This window comes from Indicator indicator, chromosome 20 (assembly GCF_027791375.1).
Source record: "Indicator indicator isolate 239-I01 chromosome 20, UM_Iind_1.1, whole genome shotgun sequence".
Classification (NCBI taxonomy): domain Eukaryota; kingdom Metazoa; phylum Chordata; class Aves; order Piciformes; family Indicatoridae; genus Indicator; species Indicator indicator.
In genome coordinates, this window is record NC_072029.1 from 13,424,633 (window position 1) to 13,444,248 (window position 19,616).

General features: G+C 37.2%; 1 protein-coding gene across 1 annotated transcript in view; it reads left to right on the forward strand.

Annotated features, from left to right (window-relative positions):
• ESYT2 (extended synaptotagmin 2) overlaps nt 1-19,616 on the forward strand; it is a 63,349-nt gene that overhangs the window by 9,746 nt on the left and 33,987 nt on the right. Inside the window, exons 2-3 of the mRNA XM_054390031.1 lie at nt 16,998-17,039; nt 17,996-18,130. Coding sequence (XP_054246006.1) covers nt 16,998-17,039; nt 17,996-18,130 — 177 coding nt within the window. The remainder of the gene's footprint in view (nt 1-16,997; nt 17,040-17,995; nt 18,131-19,616) is intronic.

Sequence of the window (19,616 nt, forward strand, 5' to 3'; positions counted from 1 at the left end):
TTCTTCACATAGCGTTTTCTGTAGACTGTTACTTAGCTTTGAAAACCAGTAGTGAATTAAGTTTACAACTTTTATATAAAAAAAATCTCAGCAAGAACTCTTGTGGTATTCTTCAGGGAAGAGAATCACAGGATATGCTCTGAGCTGGGAGATTGTGTGCCGACTTACAGAGCAAATTCAATTCTCAGGACTTGTTGGTAGTTGGCAGGTTTGGTCTGTCTGCATGTTCCAAGCAGACCGTTAAGATAATGAATGTGCAATATTTCACACGACGAAATGTCTTTTCTTCATGTACTATTATTTGTAACATTTCATTGTGCAGTAAGCTTGCTGGTCCAGAATTTTGAAAAACTGTAATTTGTGTTGAGACAAGACTTTTCCTTCCCTCCCACCTCCAGTCTATTAATTCATCTTGTTAATTGATGAATTAGAATGCTGAATTCTCTTCTTGTGTGGCTTTGAAATTGTCTTAGTTTAGTAAACAGTTTTATGCTGCAGATTCAGTTTAAAATTCTGTGTTCCTCACCCAATGACTTTCTCCTAAAATACTTGAACTAGAAAAAGAATGCTTTTTCACCCACCCACCCTCTGCCAGTTAAATGTCAAATAGCAGCTTGGAAATGATAAGAGAGTTTTTCATTGGGGAAACAAAAAAAAAGCCCAGTGTTCAGTCATTTGACTTGTAATAAGAACATTCAATAGTGAGTGATATGTTAGTTTGAATTGTATTACTTTCTTCTTTTCTCTTTGTTCATGGTAGTCTTTATTTTGGTTTATATTTTAAGGAAAATACTGGGGCTTTTGAAAGTGTTTTGGTTTTTTTTAATATTTATTTTGATTTTTAGGCTGTTAGATATGAATACTGTATTGATCTGAATGTGCCTAAACTGCTCATATTTCTTTGATAAAATCAATTTTCTTATTTCTATCTTGTTCATAAAAAGTCTTTTTAATGAGAATTAATTTTCTTCTAAATGTGGCTATGTATAAAGCTTCTAAAAAGTTGTGCATAATATGGTCTTGTGTTGTTTTCAGGTCTTAACATAAATACAGGATAGCAGAAGACATTTGCAAACAATTGTTTGGGTTTGGAGTTTTGTTTTGTTTTTTTTTTTCCAGTTTCTTTGTGTTTTGAAAGTCTTGCAATTGTAGTCTTAAGTGTGGTTCCTGAATATGTTCTGTCTTTCGTGAGTCTCTGATGTGAATAACAAAAGTTACCAACCTGTTTGCTTTGTGTTACTTTAATTTACAAAAATAACCCCCAACCCTATGAAGTTTGGGTTGTTGTTTGTTTGGGTTTTTGTTTGGGTTTTTTTTCCTATTTAGTTTATTCAAGCAATCCATTACAGATAGAGCCATAATAACAGCCTGAAAACAGATTCTGATTTACAAATCAGTTTCTTGTAAAAGAATACAAACTTTAATTTTTACCATATGAGAGATGAGGTACTACAAAAATGTTACTTTAAAACAGTAATTTGGGGTGAAGTGATTTGCTTCCAGCACATGAATGTTGTTAGTGCTGTGCCTGCTTCCAATTTTCTGTCTCTGCTAGGAAGGAAGCCTGCTGTACTAGCAACACCATAACAATATATCTGACAACAATATCAATGGCAGTACAAGTTTATATCTCTGAAAACAGGTATTTTTCTTAGTTTTAATTTTTTTATTCTTTTCCTGGTCTTAAGCCTTTATTGGGTTTGAGGAGAGAGTCTATACAATGTTTTCGATGTTGTACAGGAGTGGTAACCAATTGTAGTGAGCAGTTCTTGTTTGGGAGTAGGTGTTGACAGGCACATTAAGGCCAAATGGACAATTATAGAACATAAACTCTGTGGGACAGGGTGTTTATTCTGTCTGAAGACATCTGAACTTTTGGCTTCACTTCAAGTGAGTTTGGTAGTCGGGATGTAGAATATTTGGCAGATACTTCGTAGAACTTTTTGAGTAAGAAGTGGAGGCCATTGTGCTTGAAGTGAAGCTCTCTTAAATAGATGAAAGTGATTGTAACTTTTACTTAGAGTTGCTTGAAAGCATTTATCTTTGAAGTAATGTAAATTCACAGCTATCCTCAGGGTGCAAATTGAAAAACTGTAGAATACAATTTAAGCTTCAATTTATTGAAAAATAATAGGAATGTGTCCACTTGCCAGATAGAGGAAATCAGTTCATCAGTGTTCCTAAAACTAATGGGTTTTAAGCTCTGACAAATCACTTCGGAATTTCCTCGACTGTAAAGTTCTGATTCTTGATTCCCATGTAACACCTAGGCTTCTAGTTTAGGTGTAACCTGTAAGAATTTACAAGGTCATTTACTTTCTGGTTTGAGACTTGCAGTGCTTGGGGAAATGGTTTTCCTTTTTGTCAACTCCAGTCGACTTTGCGGGTTTTCGTTTGTCCTAGTTTCTTCTTCCAACAGTCAACGTGATGAACTCCAGCTCTGCTTTCTGCTGCTCATTGTTTGCATTGCCAGGCACATGAAAATAACATTGCTGTCTGTCATAGCATGGCAAAGAACACAAAGTATAACTGTTACATTGTGATCTCCCAATGAGTAAGGAAACTGGAAAAAGCATCTGATTTGGGCCATCTTAGATTAGTCAATGATGTGGGATTTGAGATGTCACTATTTTAACAGAAAGTAACTATATGAGGATAAAAGAGAACACTGAGAGTGAGACATTGAAACGTGCATCCTAAAAGCTGTTTTAATTGTTGCCAACATAGTTCATGACTGACTTTTACCTGCAGACATTTCTATAGGCAAATAGCTATTCAACTATTTAGTTAAAACAAAAGTCTTCAGATATTTTTTTTTCTTTAAAAGAGTGTCTTAGATGAATGTTCAGTGTGCTGCTATTTGATGTCCTGATGATTTTTCAAGTATATCGAGCAGAGTAAGGACTATATCTGAGGCAGCAAATTCTATATAACAACGAGAATGGTGGATTTGATTTCAGCATCTGTCTGATATTGAAAACTGATACAGTCCTTGCTTTTTTTCCTCAGAGGCAAGTTATACTTGGAAAAGCCTTTATCAAATTCTTGAAAATGTGCCTTTCCCCCCTTTCCCCCCCAGAACGATACAGTTGCAAATTGACTGCTATTTTTGCTGATCTCTGAGAATAACTGACATTCTGTAAAGAGGATTTGATTTTGTTCTGTCATCCCTGCAGTCTTCTAAACTCCAGTGATGTCTTTTACAGGAAAGCTATTACTTAAGCTTTTTACTCTTGATTAAGAGCTACATGCAGATGAAAATATCTGTAAGTTGTACTAGGCTGGAATTCAGACCTAAAACAATACCATCAGCAGTAAAAGCCATAAAGCCCTCCACCTCTTACCAATCAGCACACAGAAACTAATTTTTGTGTAGGAAACAAGTGTAGATTTATCCGACTGAACTTAGGTGTGTCATTTTTGAGACTTAGTGTCTTTCTGCCACCTATCTGTAGTCAGTGGGAAGAGGTGAGCTGACTTTCTTTGCAGGAGGTCCTTTTTTCTCTGTATAATCAGAACCCAGAGCAATTAGGTCACAACTTCACATCTGCATCTTTTTGTGGCCTAAATTTAGCAAGGAATAATGTAGGCCACAGCTGTTAGATTTTAGTTAATACATGTAGTAAATATTCTTTTGCAGAACTCCTAAAGAAGCTATTAGCACTGTGCAGCAGCATCTGTTGTAAAGTCTGCTGAGAAGTTTAGAAGCTAACACTGACTTGGCTGCACATATTGCTCCCTGTGTGTGCACAGACATTAACCTCTCCTTTAGGAGAGTTGCAGGCTAGGAAGCTTCTGCTTAGGACCAGTCAAGTGAAGTGGTGTAGTTAGTCTGGCATTGCCATGGGCATGATTTCTTGAAGGTACATCTTGGGAGGCTGATGGAGTAGATGGTTGATAACTTGCAGTTTAGGCAGTTGTCTTTAATCAACAGAAATTTATTTCCACTCATAGTATCAATATTTAGTTATTTCTAGGCACAAGTTTTTGGTTTACACTCATAGCTAGAATTTGCTGAACACAAATTTAGATGTGTAAGTCCAAATTCATTTGAGATTTTCTGTATGGTAAGTACAGACATCTCCAGGGGATTCTGTCTGTCCATAGGAGAAGTGTTTGAAGACGTTGGATATATCTCTCTCATCTCTCTTTATTGATGATATAGCAGGTGTAGGGTGACTAGATTATTGTTGGACCTGTGAAAGCTAGAATTCTGAAGATCATAGATTTCAGCATTTGGAATTTCCTACTGATCACCAGTATTTAAATGTTTAAATCGGAAACCTTTGAAATTGCTGTGAAGCCATCTACAGGTAAAAAGAGTTGCTGAGATGCAAGAAGAGTTTTCCTATTGTGAACCCCAACCAGGAGCTAGCGGGTATGATCTGATTATCTCTGCTCCAGCTATACACTGAGGAATGGAAATGTAGAAATGGTGAACTTAAGGATCAGTTACAAGCAGCTCAGTCTTTAAAGACTCTGTTATGTGCTTAATGTTACTCAGTTGTAGGCAGTTGTGTTTATTAAGTGCCTTACAACTGCTTGCATTAGAGTAGTTGTTTGATTTTCAATTGCTGGACTGAGAAATGGATGCACATAGCCTGTTGTAATGATTGAATTTGGGGTGGAGAATATTCAAGAGATCCCTGAATGCTTGGGTTATATTTAGCGTTGATGATAATTAGTAACACAAGAGAAGAGGTGAAGCTCTGTGCTGCGTTTATAAATTGAAAAATGCATCCAACTTTCTTCACTCTTGCTGCCTCTCATTTCTGTCTATCAAACACCCAACAATTCCAGCACTCTAACGCTGGAGCGTTCCTCATTTGTGTCCAAGAAATACCAAATCTTACTCACTCAGCAACTTGCTACCCATCATTTGTTTCAAGAGCAATAAATGCCTTTATACAAGGGCTAGTTTCAGTTGTGGATAACCATCTTCTTGCAAGCACTTGCTGAGGATAAACAACATTTTTGTGTAGACAAACGTGTTATTGTCCTTCAGGTCAGCAACTATGCACGCTTGATTGGGCATGCTACCTGGAAGTAAATTGATAGTATTATTGAAAATCTGCAATATTCTCTAGGCAGTGTTTTTCCACAGTTTATGGCTCCACTGAAGGACTGGTTTGGGTGACTGATTATGTAGAAACTAGCATATATTATTTTGAAAGAAAAGTAGGATCTCTAAATATATGCAATTAAAATAAGTGATTTTACCTTAAAAGCAGAGAAATTAAAATTAATTATCATTTAATACATAATGTTGCCAAGCATTAAACTTCCCAAAGAGGAGAGGAAGGCAGATTCTTTGGTTTCCGGTATCATTAAATAAAAAATAGCTTAACTGAGAAAAAGAGGCATTTATTTTTCAGAGTTTATGATCACTTTATTTCCCTGCTTTTTAATAGAAAAAAACTTCAACAGGCTGGGGAATGTTTTGATGCAGAGCATTGTTAAGACAGCTGTTTTGAAAGGCAGTATCAGTGATGGTTTGCAGTCATAACATGAGAGAGTGTCTGTGTCTGCAGGAAGATGGAAACTCAGGGGATGTTTCCAGGAACCAGGGCATGCAAGAATTTTGGAAGGGCAAAGGGGGAGCATTACAAGCTGACAACTGGGCTTTTTATTTCTATTTAGTAATTTATATTTTTGTATTTATTACTGTTCTTTTAAGAGATGTCATCTCCTTGAAATTTGGTTACTAATTAAAAAATCCCCTAAAAACAACAAAAAAGCCTAACTCCCTCCCTGACCCCCCCGCCAGCCAAACCACCACCAAAACCCTGAACAAAACCCAAACAAACAAGAATTGGAAAACAAAAACAAAACCTCAAACTCAAACAGCCAAAACTGGTAAAATTTTGCTTTTAAACTCCAGATTTCCTATTCAGAGCAGGATTTTTTTTTTTTCCCTTAGCTTTGCTGATTTGTAAAGACTTGCATGGAAGAGCAACAAGTGATTGAACAAATATTGCTGTGTATACAAATCAGATGATAAACAGTACTGTCAAATATATAGGCATGTTTTAACTAAAGTATTGCAGGATTTGGTAGTGCATTGGAGCAAATGTACTACGTGCCCTTTGGTACTCATTTGCTTCAATCCCTCTTGAGAGACTTCATCTTCCTGTTTGCAAGTGTGGACCTTATTATGTTGCAAACTCAGGTGCTTGCCAGATTAGTACTCAACTGTTGGTGCATGATGTGCTGTGGATGGTGTATTTCAGTATTGAATTCACTTTCTGATGAGAATTATTGTGTGATTCTGGAGCGAGACTGCAAGCATACTTTGTCCTCCTACTTGCCTTGTGTGTAGTCTAGAACAGCAACTTCTGTAAGCATGAAATTCTGTTTATTTCAATTTTTTATTATTTTTAATGAAAACTCTGTTATTCAGGGTCAATGCTGGATTGTCAATCTGTTTTTAGTGCTGTATTTGTCTAAGGCACTGTATTCACATTCTAGGGTGAAATTGTGTATGTGGTGTCTAACTGCTGCTGATGGATTCTTCCTCTGAGCCTACTGAATTCATAGGAGTTTGGCAGCTGACATTACTTGGATCAGGATTTTACCCACTTCTATAATTCCAGAATAAAACCAAAACAAACAGACAAACAAAACAAAAACAACACACAGAAAACCCCAACTGCATTTATATATGAAAAAATGAAGCAGATAATATATATCTGACCTTAACACTATACTCTTCTGTTGGTGACTGCTTGGCTGACAGAAAGCATAGCTCTTACAGGAGATTTGCAGCTTGCCTGATCTTACAGATGTGCAGATGCCATGTGTGTCAGTCCAGTAGCATAAGCATGTGTGTTTTCTGCCAAAGATGAGGTTTTAGTAGTATCCTTTCCTTCTGCAAGCTTGGTTTAAGTACACTTTGCTTTTTCCAAAATAGCTTCTTGGCTAAAGAGGTGCTAAGCTCAGTCATGAGACAGATAGTCCAGTGGAAAGACAGGCTACTGAAACAGAGCCATGGTTTGTGTGGAAACAGGAATTACAAGCTGTGGGCACAGATTGAAAACCTTCCTGTAAAACGTTTTTAATACATAATGAAAATATTTTTCCGATTTCAAAACCAAATGATATTACTGGGTGAGGATTTGACTGGAATTTTTATTTAGGTTGAACGTTATTGTTATATGATGATTTTTTTTCTTCTAAAGTCAGAATAGTACGACTGATATTTAAGGATGAAAATAATGGTTAATTTAGTTGGGAGGCAGCCTGAGGTTTGGTTCCACCTTGTAACTAAAACATGTGATGTAGCATACCTAAGTTTAGAAAGTTGGCTTAACAGGGAGTGCTTTAATGTCTTTCCTTAGCAACCCAGCCTACCAAAAACACACTGGAGCTGCCCTTCCTGGTCTGTACTGAGAAACAGTAGCAAACTCCATGGTTTTAAGGTGGAGTGTATAAACAGAAATAGAATAATGATGCCTGCAGTTTTAGGGGACTGGAATTCAGTGGTCAGAGTGTTTTCCAGTTACGTGTTTCACTGGCTTCATATTTTCAGCATGATCCTGCATGAGGATAGGGGCTCCCCTAAAAATCTTTGCATCCTCTCATACTGTATTTTAGCTTGAATAGCACAGAAGTTCCCAAGTTCTCTGTTTTGCACTTTTGTATTTTCAAATACGAATTTGCAGTATGCTCCCCACAAACCAATAAAAATGAAGTGAATGGTATCTATCTCAGAGTCCACATGGGTTTGTTTCAATTGTGAATTATAGGTTATATTAAAAAAATTAAAAAATCCAAACAGCAGAACAAAAACCTAAGAAAAAAAAAATATTGTCTGTAAAGTTTGGGGTTCAATACATGGAGATGTTTCATGCTAAAATGTGCATGTGAAGTCTCAGGAGATCATTTTGCTTTTCAGAAATCAGCCACTGGTAAGCCAGTTAAAGGAAAGAGCATTTAACCTACCTGAGAAAGAGGATAGGCAGTCTTGCACAAGGTGGTCAGTACTACCTGAACACTTAACTTTCCCGGAAGTTGATGTCCATTTTAGTCCTCACAGAATGCCCTCGTGGTTCTCTTAGTGGGATTGACTATGTAACCGAGCAAGTGTTCACAGGAGTAAGATCTACCTGGTGAAGGAACCTTTAGCCTTAGTGAATCAGAACTCCTGACTACAGGGCTCAGTAAAGCACATAGTGGTTCAGTGGAGTAAAAAGAGAAGAAACTTTCAACATTTTAGTCAAGGTAGCAACAAGGATGGCTGACAATTTAGTGCAGAGCCTGGCTGTAGGCAATTCAAGAGATAGTAGGTTGTGCTGCAAGAGTGGTTGTATGAGCCATTTTGAAAGCTGGTATTTAGGAGTCCAGAGATGAAATTTTTTTCTTCTGTTTACAATCAAGAGAGCAAGGCACTCTGGCATGCAGTAGAATCAGAACATGTCTGGATTCTCAAGGGAAGTGAAAAAGAATTTTTATACAGGCTTAAAAGTAGGAAAAAAATGTCATGAAGAGAAAATGCTAATGCCTTTATAAAACTTTTACAACTTGAAAGCTCGCATTTCAAGGTATTAAGACTTTATTTGGAAAGGAGGAGAACTGACTAAATTACTTTTGAGAATTAAAAGGTAAAGTTGATGAGATGTTAAAAAAGTAGCATTGTGCAAGATTTTTTTCAAGTGGTAAAATTCAGTGAGTTCTTAGAGCTGTGGTTCCTGCTACACCTTTCAGCAGTTTAGATTTTTAAAATCTGGGTGTCTGCTTTCAGTAATGCTTGCGGTGCTTCTGGGAGTTTGGAGATGTACTAATTTGGACTGTCATGAAATGTTTTATCTTGTAAACAGTGGTTGCACTATCTGTCTTTAACCTGATGTGATAGCAAAACTTTAAACAGTATAAATCCAGTTCTTGATATTTGGCTTATATAGAGTGCCAGGCTATTAAAGGATTTTTTTGTAGTTTTGTTTTTCAACTCTGCTTATCCTGGCCTGCCTCTGAACATCAGCATTTAAAACTCGGTTCTTACTGCTGTGAATACCCTCCCCGCCCCCTCCCCCCCCCCTCCCCCCCCCCCCCGAAGGTAAGAATGGAAAAGAGCACCCTGGTCTTCTAACAGCTGATAATGAATTCTGATCTTCTGAATAAGTAAGCGGCATAGATAAGAGCACTATTGTAAATGTGGGTAGAAAGCAATCAAAATGTTAAGCCTAAATTCTTACCTTGACTCACTTTAAGAAGTGCTCAACATCACTTCTGTTCCAGATAACAAGAGAAATTGTAAACCATTAGATGAAGAATGCCTTGAAATATTTTTGTTGGGAGTCTTCCTCTCCCTGTGAACATCAAGATTGCTATCTTTGGGTGAGTCTTTATTCTTGATGGCTTCTGAATAATGGATGTGAAACTCCATGGTGCAATTGAAGAACTGGCTTTTGGCAGGTCTGCTAAGCAGCAGATGCCATTCAGCTGTCAGGAAAATGTATATACAGGTGACTTGTTAGGTCTTGGTGGACCTACATGTCAAACATCATGATGATTTCAGTCCTTGTATTGCTTTTAAATTCTATTTATATGAAATATATAAAATTTCCTATTACTATGTTAAAGGGATTCTAAAAATTAAAAACCCTGGCCATCAAACTGCAAGAAGCCTATCTTCGTTTCCTCAGTCTATATATTTATCATGATGAATACTTTGCATTTTAGAGAAAGATTAAGGCAAGGTTAATCTATTTAGCAAAATTAAGTTCTAAAGGCTCTGTTTCTCATTTACAGTAAGTTGTTTTGAGTCTTAGGAACACTTCCTGTCAAATTTAACATACTGTGCCACATTGCTGAAGTTGTTTGTTGCAAATCTCCCACCACAGGAAACCGAGATCTTCTTTTAGATATGGCTGAGAAACCTTCATTAAATTCTGGAGAAAATACTACTTAGGTGTGAAAAATGCACCTCTTTCTGTGTCAGAATATCAGTTTTATGTCAGAGGTTCTTCATGTAGATCCTTCAGAAAGTGGAAACCAGTAAAAGATTCCTGCAAATTAATACTCCCATGTGCTTATTTATTTATTTATTTATTTTTAAACTGTCCCAGTCAAAACTGACCACTGAAATCCTACAGTCCTTTTCCAGCTGGAAAGTAGAAAAGAAGTGTGAACGTAACAATTTGGGGGAAATGACATAGTCTTAAGCTCCAATGAGACTACAGCAGATTGGTTACAGAGGTGACTTAATCTCTTTATTGAAGCCTGAGTTGTGCTGTATAGTGTCAGTACACTGGTCTTTGAAGATTATTCTGAAATTAGGCTGCACTAGAAGATGAATCTGCTGTAGAAGACTGAAAGAGGTAGCAGGCAAGCAAAGGAAAGCTGTATGGTTCCCTCTAGCAGACATAGTGTGCTGTGTTTAGAGTAGATTCTGCATCCAGATAGGACAGAAACCCATGCCAGTGTGTTTTCAGATGTTTGGAAGGAAATCATGTAACCACTAGTGGTAAAGCAAAGGATATTTGTTTTATGTGATTTATCATCAGGTGATTAAGCCAGAATGCTTCTGGAAGTTAATGATGCTCAGGTTTTCATTCCTAGGCTGAACAGCTTTCCTTGAGTTGGTGTTGCAAAGGCTGAGTGTCAGGCTAGAAGCAGGATTTTCCAGTTCCCTCACTACCAGACTACTGTTCTGTCATTTTTCCAGAGCAGCTGCTTATAATGCCTATTCCTGTGGATTTTTTATGTCAAGCTTCTGCTAAGTAAGATGTTTCTATGTAACTTTGTATTGCATCTTGCTTGCTCTGTCTCTGGAAAATGGCAACACTTAGGCAAATTTTATCTCTCTTTTTTTTTTTTTTTTTTTGTACTGATGAGTCAAATTGCTGAAAAGTAATGCAGTTTCTGACAAGCCTCACTCCATTATGAGTGAAGCATATTTAATAGATGTTGAGGTGAAAGATAATGCAGGGAGAAAATGAGACTTGTGCTTTGTTATTACTCATCATACAATCAGTCAGGGTTGGGAGGGACCACAAGGATCATCTAGTTCCAAACCCCTGCCACGGGCAGGGACACCTTACACTAGATCAGGCTGGCCAGAGCCTCATCCAGCCTGGCCTTAAACACCTCCAGGGATGGGGTCTCAACCAGCTCCCTGGACAACCCATTCCAGGCTCTCACCACTCTCATGGGGAAGAACTTCTTCCTCACGTCCAGTCTGAACCTCCCCACTTCCAGCTTTGTTCCATTCCCCCTAGTCCTATCACTACCTGATATCCTAAAAAGTCCCTTCCCAGCTTTCTTGTATGACTGGCTTCTGGGCTGCCATTTCAGTCATATCAGAGCTATGGATCCTCTTTGAGGCAAGGCTGTTCTTTTGCAACTTCAGAATTATTTTGCATTGCCAGGAACGTTTGTTTGTCAAAGAAGATAGGATGAATGTACAGGTGGGAATATTCTGGTGGTATTGCAGGGCTGCAGAGGGCTGGATTCTGAATCCACAGCTGCTAAAACTTTAAAGTGATCAGAGTTTTGTTAGACTAATAGCAAAAATTAGAGGATTATTAATTTTCTAAATATTATTCCACTGAACTCTGTACGGAATTCTGGAAGGAAAACAGAGGGACAGCTTTCTCAATTGCAGTCTTACATATATTAAAAAAAATCTAGGCAAAGTAGTGTCTGTATTATTTAAATGACAGATACGTTTGTGGTAATTAGCAACATTTTAAAAAGCATTTAATATTTGTAATTTATGTTTTAATTCTAGCACAGCAGAATGGGGTGGGGGGGGCTGACTGTGAGCTCTCAGTGCATTTTGGGCTTTAATTCAGTTCAGCAGTGTGTGTATGGGTAGCAGAAGGTCTTAGAGTGCTGCTACCATTTGCAGCGTTTTATGAAGTCGTGTTTAACTTGATTTTACAAACAACAGCCAGTGTTAGGAATACTTCCTCCAGGGCATGCCAGAACGTTGAAGTAGCCTCTGTGTGTAAGCTACTGTTTTATTTCAAATTTCAACTACTTCAGTATGTTAGATCTTTTTTCAGACCTCTAGGAGGAGGAGTGGGACAGAGGTAATAAAAGGCTGCAATGAAATAAAACTTTCTATACCACATAAAGAATTATAGTTTTATTACTTGAGGTAGATTAATTATTAGAGTGTGTTAGTATTGAAACCCGTAGGTGCTGAAAAGCTGTTTGTTTCAGAATTCCTGCAAGTGCCAACTTGCTTTGTGTTTAATTGCCTTGTTGTTGAAATAATTCCTTTTCATTTTGATGCTCACAGTGACTCTGAAGCAGGCACCTGGTGAGGCGGTGGAGAATGTGGTAGAGATCACAGTGGAAAACTCCTGATGAATAGCTGTCTGTAATCTGTTGTGGCAGCTCTTAGGACTTGCTGAACTGATAGTGCAGTTCATGTGAGATGGCAATGTTTGTGCTGGGTTGACTGTTTTAGGAACATTTAGTGAGATACCAAGTATGTGTTTCTAATACCAGTCTTGTCTCATAGGTGTAAATCTGACTCAAAAGGGCACACAATTCCCTTTTTTTTTTTATAATTTTTAAAAGTTTATTTTGTTTTCCAGTCTTTTCCAAGCATTGAAATGGCTTATGTTCTAGTTTTTAAATAATACAGTCCTTAACCTTGTTTGATATTACAACTCTTCCTTCCATTTATATTTTTTTTTCCTAGTTTTTCCATTTTGCTTTCAGGTTTTATAGTGATCAGAGAGCTGTGGAAACAGCTCTAGGTCCCTTCTCCACCTCCTTTTACTCTGCATGCGTTTTTGTTTTCTCCCCTCCTTCCCTTAATTTTCTGATGTTTTATTATTTTGTTGTTGCTACTGTTCGTGGGCAACTCCTGTCAAAACCTGAACTGCTTATTTTCAATAGCTTTTAATTTTAGGTTAGTTGTATTGATTTACACAGGTCCTTCTAACTGCTGTTTTGTGAAGTGCCATGTGAGTGACAAAGCTGATTTGCTGTATTCAGCCTGCTTTCAGGTCTTCCAGATGTTTCTGTTGAAAGACGGGACATGGGCAACAGACTCCTAATTATTCTCAGTGAAACTATTTCAAGAGTCCTTGCTTTATCTGCATACCAAAACACACAGCATCTTTAATACTGCATGTAAATTTTGCTGTGTAAGGGCAATAATAATTTTGACGCATTTAAGATTGCAAACGCAAAAGTCCATGCCAAAGATGTGAAACAGAATCAGATTACCAGTGAACGATGGAAGTAGCAGTTGCTTGTTCATTTAGTAGCAAGGAGCTGTGGCTAATTGCAATATTTCTGAGGAACCCTCATTGTTAACAATGATCTTCTCTTTCAGTAACACAGAATCCTGCAGTTCTGCAACAGTAAATATTGTGTGGTGTAATTCAGAAGATTCAAGGGGTAGAATATTTCTGGGGTTGACAGAAATTAGGAAAAGTGCTAGGATAACTCAGGATGTGGATTATTACAGTAACAGGAGACAGCCAGCCTAGCTGCTCAGCTTTTCCTTCCAGCCTCCCCTTCTTTAGCTCCTGTTAGAGAGGAGAAGTTGTCCTCCCAGTCTGTGTTTGAGGGTAAGCCTCTTCAGGTTGTGTTGAGTGGCAGAAGACTGCATCAGTTCCTCTGTGGAAAGGAACAAATACTTCACCTACTGCTGCTCCTTGTTTTTATAGAGGGAGAAGGGATTGCTGGCTGCATTACATGGGATTAAGCCATTTAGCCCTGCTCAGCTCTCTTGTACCTAAAATGTCCTTAGGCCAGCCTGCTTTACCGACTGGAAAACACTGGAGTGAATAGCTGTTTAATTGAGCTTGAATATCACTGTATGGCACTCTTTATTCTGTTCATGCTGCGATGCTTCTTAACTTCTAAATTTACTGATTTTTCTCTGGCCTTTTTGAGTTACGAGTGCAGTGAGTTTAGACAAATTAATCTGGTAGTTATAATTAAAAGGGTAATTTAATTTTAATGTGTTTCTTTTTTATCACACCACCTGGCTTGAGGCTTAGTAGTTAAATGCACAGCATAGGCAGTTATTTAGGAGCAGATTTAGTGCCCCTAAGTTGGATTTCTGTTCTGAATTTCCTTCTGTGGGATGTTCTCTCCACTGGTGATGCATGAAAAGTCTATGAAGTTGTGTTGTAATACTCTTTTATGTTTTTACATTTAGGCTAGACAAATGTCTCTTGTATCAAGAGGAGGATTTTTTCTGTATGTAATTTTAGATTTCCAAGGTATAGATATCTAATGTATTTGGAAAACTGTTCAAGAATATTTAGTTATGTTTTAACTGCATCACGAAGCTTGGCTATATTGTGTGACTTTAGAATTAATCAGAAAGTTACTGGTGTGGTTTCTTTAACATTTTCAACCAGGAGCAATAAGTAGTTAAACAAGTAATGAAACAGTGGAAGGAACCTAGACATAAGCTAAGTAATGCTAGATAAGTACTTGTTAAACACACCTACCATAACATGGTATTTTTAGTGTAGTCTAAAATGGAATTCTTACTTAGGAATAGAAGAGGGAAAAAGCCAATATACAGTGGTGTGGAGGTTTTGTTTGGTTTGACTTTGAATTTAATTATTTTTAATCTAGACTACTTTTATTGCTTCCTTTTGTTACTTAGGTATAGTACACAATGAGAAAGTGACTGGTTTGTAGCAAAAAAGAGGTTTTCCTTCGTGAAATACTCTGGTCAATAGAGATGGTTTAATACTTTGAATGTAGGTGCCCTTTTTGCTGTTTTGGTTCATCTAAATAGTACTTGGGACCTATATATTAGTCATTAAATAGAAATTAAATATAACAAGGGTTGACTGATAACTTCAAGGATGGAGAAGGCTACAAATATAATTTTAAGAAGAAAAATATTTTACAGTGTGGGGATCAGTTAACAATAACAGCTAGTGTACTATTTGTATTTTTAAATAGATCATTAATGCTGTAACTTGTGGTGAGAGCAATTCACCATTACTTTAAAAATGTGTTATAATTTCATTCTTTCTGATCTCTTGTCAATGCTTGCTTTTAGTGACATTAATGTAGCTATGTGAAACCTCCCTTATGTGAACAAAGGTTTCTATTTAAGGCAGCAATATTATTACCATTTGCACTTTAAAACTCATTTGCTGTCATCTGCTGATCCCTGGTTGTTTTGTATTAAAATTCCCACCAATCCTTAGTCTATGGGGTTTGAGTTTCATGGTTATTGTTCTTTGGCTAGCCTTGTTTCTGTAGATGCAGATGATCATCATCAGGGCAAAAAATCCCTGAGTTAATGTAGCCAATATGAATATCGTATATAGTGTGAATAATAACGTAATTGTGGTTAAGAAATGTTTCTGCTGTTATTATGGAAATAGGAGCTTGTTCATGGTTTTCTTTTGTTGCTGTTTTGTTTGATTACCTTCCAGGACAGAACCAAGAACTATGTTCCTTGGGCTCTTTCTGGTGGTTTTTTGATCATTACCAAAAATTATGTGTTCTGAATTGAGTTCTTGACAGCACAGCGTATGAGCACAGCAGAAATAGGAAGTGCACGAGGGTTGTTTAGAGCTGAGCACAAGCATTTGTGTGAGAAAGCTAAATCATGTATTTTTACATGACTTTACCTAACTTCTTTTTGAGGCGATACTTGCCAAACTTGCATGGGCAATTTAATAATGGAAACCAAGTGGGAAATGCTCCTAGTTTTTGACTCTTTACTGAATGTCTGTCTCTTTATCATGCTTGTCTAATAAATTTCATACAGGAGTAAGTGATTTTGCACATCAGGTAGTCTGATTCCTGCTGCTATTTCTGGCCATAAAATTTCTGTGCAGTTGCCTTGATGCTCTTCTGTCAGTCCTGGCTCATCTAGAGTACCAGCTTGCATCCCTCAGCCTTTCCTCAGTTGTCTTTGTATAAGATTGTGTTTGATATAAGAAACTTAAGCTTGATTTGGGTATATTCAAGAATATATTAGTGTCGATTGTTCATGCAGGAGTTTGATTAAAAACTAAACAAATGAGGCTTGCTTTCAAATCCAACTTGTGGAAAATACAGTTAAAGTATGTATTTAACTGGCTGTTTAAATTTGGGATATAGGCATAATAAAAATAACCAGTAGGCACTGCTGTTAAAACCAGTGGTACAATCTGTTACGCTACGAAGAGATTAAGACTTCCTGATTCAGTTAAGCAGAGACATTGCTTCATGAAAGTCAGTATATGTAGGTCATGGGTTTTTAGCATGTTCAAAGGCTCTTTGTGTTTCAGAAGTGTGATCTGCATCCTGTTCTAGAAGCTGATAGATTCTAAAGAAATTTTTAACTCTGCTTCTACTGAATTGCTTCAGGTTTTCCTCTTGCCTGGGTGTATAAGATGTAAAGGTACTAACTGTGCTCTCCTGTTTCTGGAAAACTCTGTTCTTTCAGCATTTAAATGACGTTTTCCTGTTATGATGGGTACTTTCAATCCTTTGCATATACCAGCAGCCTTCTGTCTCTGATTTCAAAGGTCTGATTTCTACTGATTTAAAAAAAGAAATCTCTAAAAATTTCTTCGGAAGAGATTTTGAAGGAATTTATATACATATTCCTTAGCTTCAACTTCACCAGTTAAATATTTCTAGCCATGATTTATTGGTATTGGCAAAAGATCTGATATGAAAGAAAGGAAGTAGAAATGCAGTCAGGACTTGGGCAGCCACATGTCACCTGTGAAGCCCATGAAACATGAGGTAAATTTGGTTGACACTAGTTGTGTCAGCTATGCTTGTAAGTTCCTTTATGGTGTTACAGCAGTAATTTATTCCAGATGCTACTATTGAATACATGCTTGGACATGTATCTGTATAGTTCAGGAATGAGTGGATATTTTATCTGATTGAATTCTAATATACTTATTAAGGATGTTAACTGCTGAATATATTTTCAGTGTATACATTACATTGCTTATAGGGAGATCCCTAAGCTTTCTCATATGTGATTGAACATGATTAGCTAAAAGGTGTTTTGTATTTGTGTAATTTCTTGTTTGATGTTTTGGTTTTTTTAGGTCCATTTTCCAGACACAGAGAGGGCAGAATGGCTCAACAAGGTAAGGATAGCTGTTAGCATCACTTCCATATGGGAAGGGGGAGGAGGGAAATGTGAGATTTTAAAAAAAAGAGTGAGGCAAGAATCTGAGAGCAGAGTAGTTTTAACTTTTCTGTGCTCTTCATACACTTGAAGCTCCTAGTTTTTGATCCAGAGAGATTAAATGTGCTTTTGCAGTCTTGATACTATTGAGTTTTGCAGAATCATTTTAGTGGCATTAAAATGATGACTGTAATTGTGTGGAAGTTGGAGCAGCTGTAAGCACTCCTATGTTCTGCTTGTCTGGGATACTCTCTGGTTACTGTAGGTTTCTGACCCACAATTTAAAAGTAAATCGATTTTGCAATTTTGATTTGTATGTGTGCTTATCTAAGATACAGATCTAATTTGGCTTGTGGGTTATGTTTTGTTTGGTTTTTTTAGTCTTTAATTCAAAGATCTTAGAAGAACATGAGTAAATTAGAATCCAGGAAAAAATAAATACAGCATTTTCAGCTATGACAGTAAAATACCATATTTTTTGCATTTATAGTCTTATGCATGTACTTCAGAAATGCACGTGACCCATTTTTTCTCATTCTTCTCTTTACATGCAAATAACCGTCTTCCTCCTTCTCAACATTCAGCATCAGCGCTCAATGCATATGCAATTGTGGGATAGAAGAAGGAAATTCTTTAATATTAGTTTTCTCCTCCTCCAGTGCTTCAGCTTTGTGCAGTTGTATAAAACACACAAACTGAGAATTGCAGGAAGCTTTCCTGTACATAAGAGGAACCATTTTTTATGTCTGCAGTGAAACGTGTGTCAAAATTCAATGTTTAAAACTTTGTACAAAATTTCTTAAATATGCCTTATAGAATATTTTTTTTAATGATGTGGAATTGTGTCTGATGTAGATATTTATTATGGTTGTTATTGTGTCATGGGTTTGGTTTGTTTTTCTTTTTTTTCCTTAGACTGTAAAACAGATGTGGCCTTTTATTTGCCAATTTATCGAGAAACTCTTCCGGGAGACCATAGAACCAGCAGTAAGAGGAGCAAACAACCACCTCAGTACCTTCAGTTTTACAAAGATTGATATTGGTCATCAGGTCAGTGTCTGAAGTTTTCTTGAGAAGCTTGTGGTGGGTTCCCTGATGTAAAACCGCCACAGAAGCTCTGTCTTACATCCTGTTTTCATGCAGGCTGTTTAAATCTACGTGAAAACTATCTGTCAGTGATACTTGGTGATAAGCCTGATTCTGGTTTCTGTTGTAACAAAATAAAAAGATGTCACTGTTTGCTAAGAGAGGCAGCTTTTTTTCCCCCTACAGTCTCTAGATTCAGAAATCTGCTTACAAATTGGGAGAAGACTGAAACTACAGTAACTTCTAGACCTGTGAAAAGCTCATAGCAACATGGTTTTAATGCTGTTATGTAATACTTTAAGTGAGCAGGGACCACTATCCTCTTCCTGCCAGATGATATAAGTGCAGTTACCTTACTTGTAACAGATGAACTTTTAATCATGTTATGTAGGAAGTCTGATGACAAGGCTGCTGGCTCAACTTGCCAAGGGTCTTCATTTAACATAGTACCAAGAGGCAGATAGGTGTTTCCCTTCTTTTCTGTCCCAGGAAAGAAGGGGTCATAGTACATATCTCTTACATGCTTGTCTCTTTGAGCAGTCCAAACTAAGAATGAGACTTATCTGCTTGCTGTTAGTTTTGCACTACTTACTTTTACCTCCATCAACTGGAACTTCTGTTGAGGTGTAGCTTAACCACTTTTTTTTGTGAAATTGTCCTTTTTGTTCCTCTTGCTTATCATAAATGCGGTTTTAAAAAATAACTTCCCCCCCCCCCTCTGAATATGATGAAAACTGAATTAAATTTTAAGTGTGGTGGAGGGGGATCATTTTTCAGCCTTTGTGACTGATTTGTATTTATTACACTTCAGGACACCTTTTGTGTGGTTGTTTATTTTTTGGTGTTTTATATTGGTGGTTTGGGGTTTTTTTGTTTTGTTTTTTTCAGAGCTGTAAATCCTTTTACTCAAGGCCTCTGTCTTGCCCTAGATACACCTGTAATACATACTGTAGAATAGCATTCCTTTCAAGTGGGGTTTAAGTTAGCTTCCACACCTCAGTATGCTTCTGCAGCTGGACTGAGCTACTTTGGACACAAGAAACAGCTATTCTTACTTTATGTTGCAGCCTTGATCAAGTTAACACTGTGTGAGGTGCATAGCCCCAAATACATGATGGCAGTCAGATTTCCATTTTACATAAATTACCAAAAAAAAAGTGTAAATAGAAAGAAAACCACAAAATACGGCAGGAGGTTGTGCTAAGTAAGGACATTGGTCATCCTTTCCCACTTGGTATTTGGTGAACTTTTGAGTCTTGGCAATGTGTGATTGATAGGTGGTGTTTCTGTTTGAGAGAGAGAGGGAGCAAGAGGAAAGGAGAATTTCAGCACAGTGGTTTAGAGAAAGAGCACAGAGTGGTTGACACAGCTTTTTGTGGGGATTATGGATTATTTTCATCCATTCTGACTAAATTCCACTTAAGGCAAATACATTTTTGTGAATTAAATT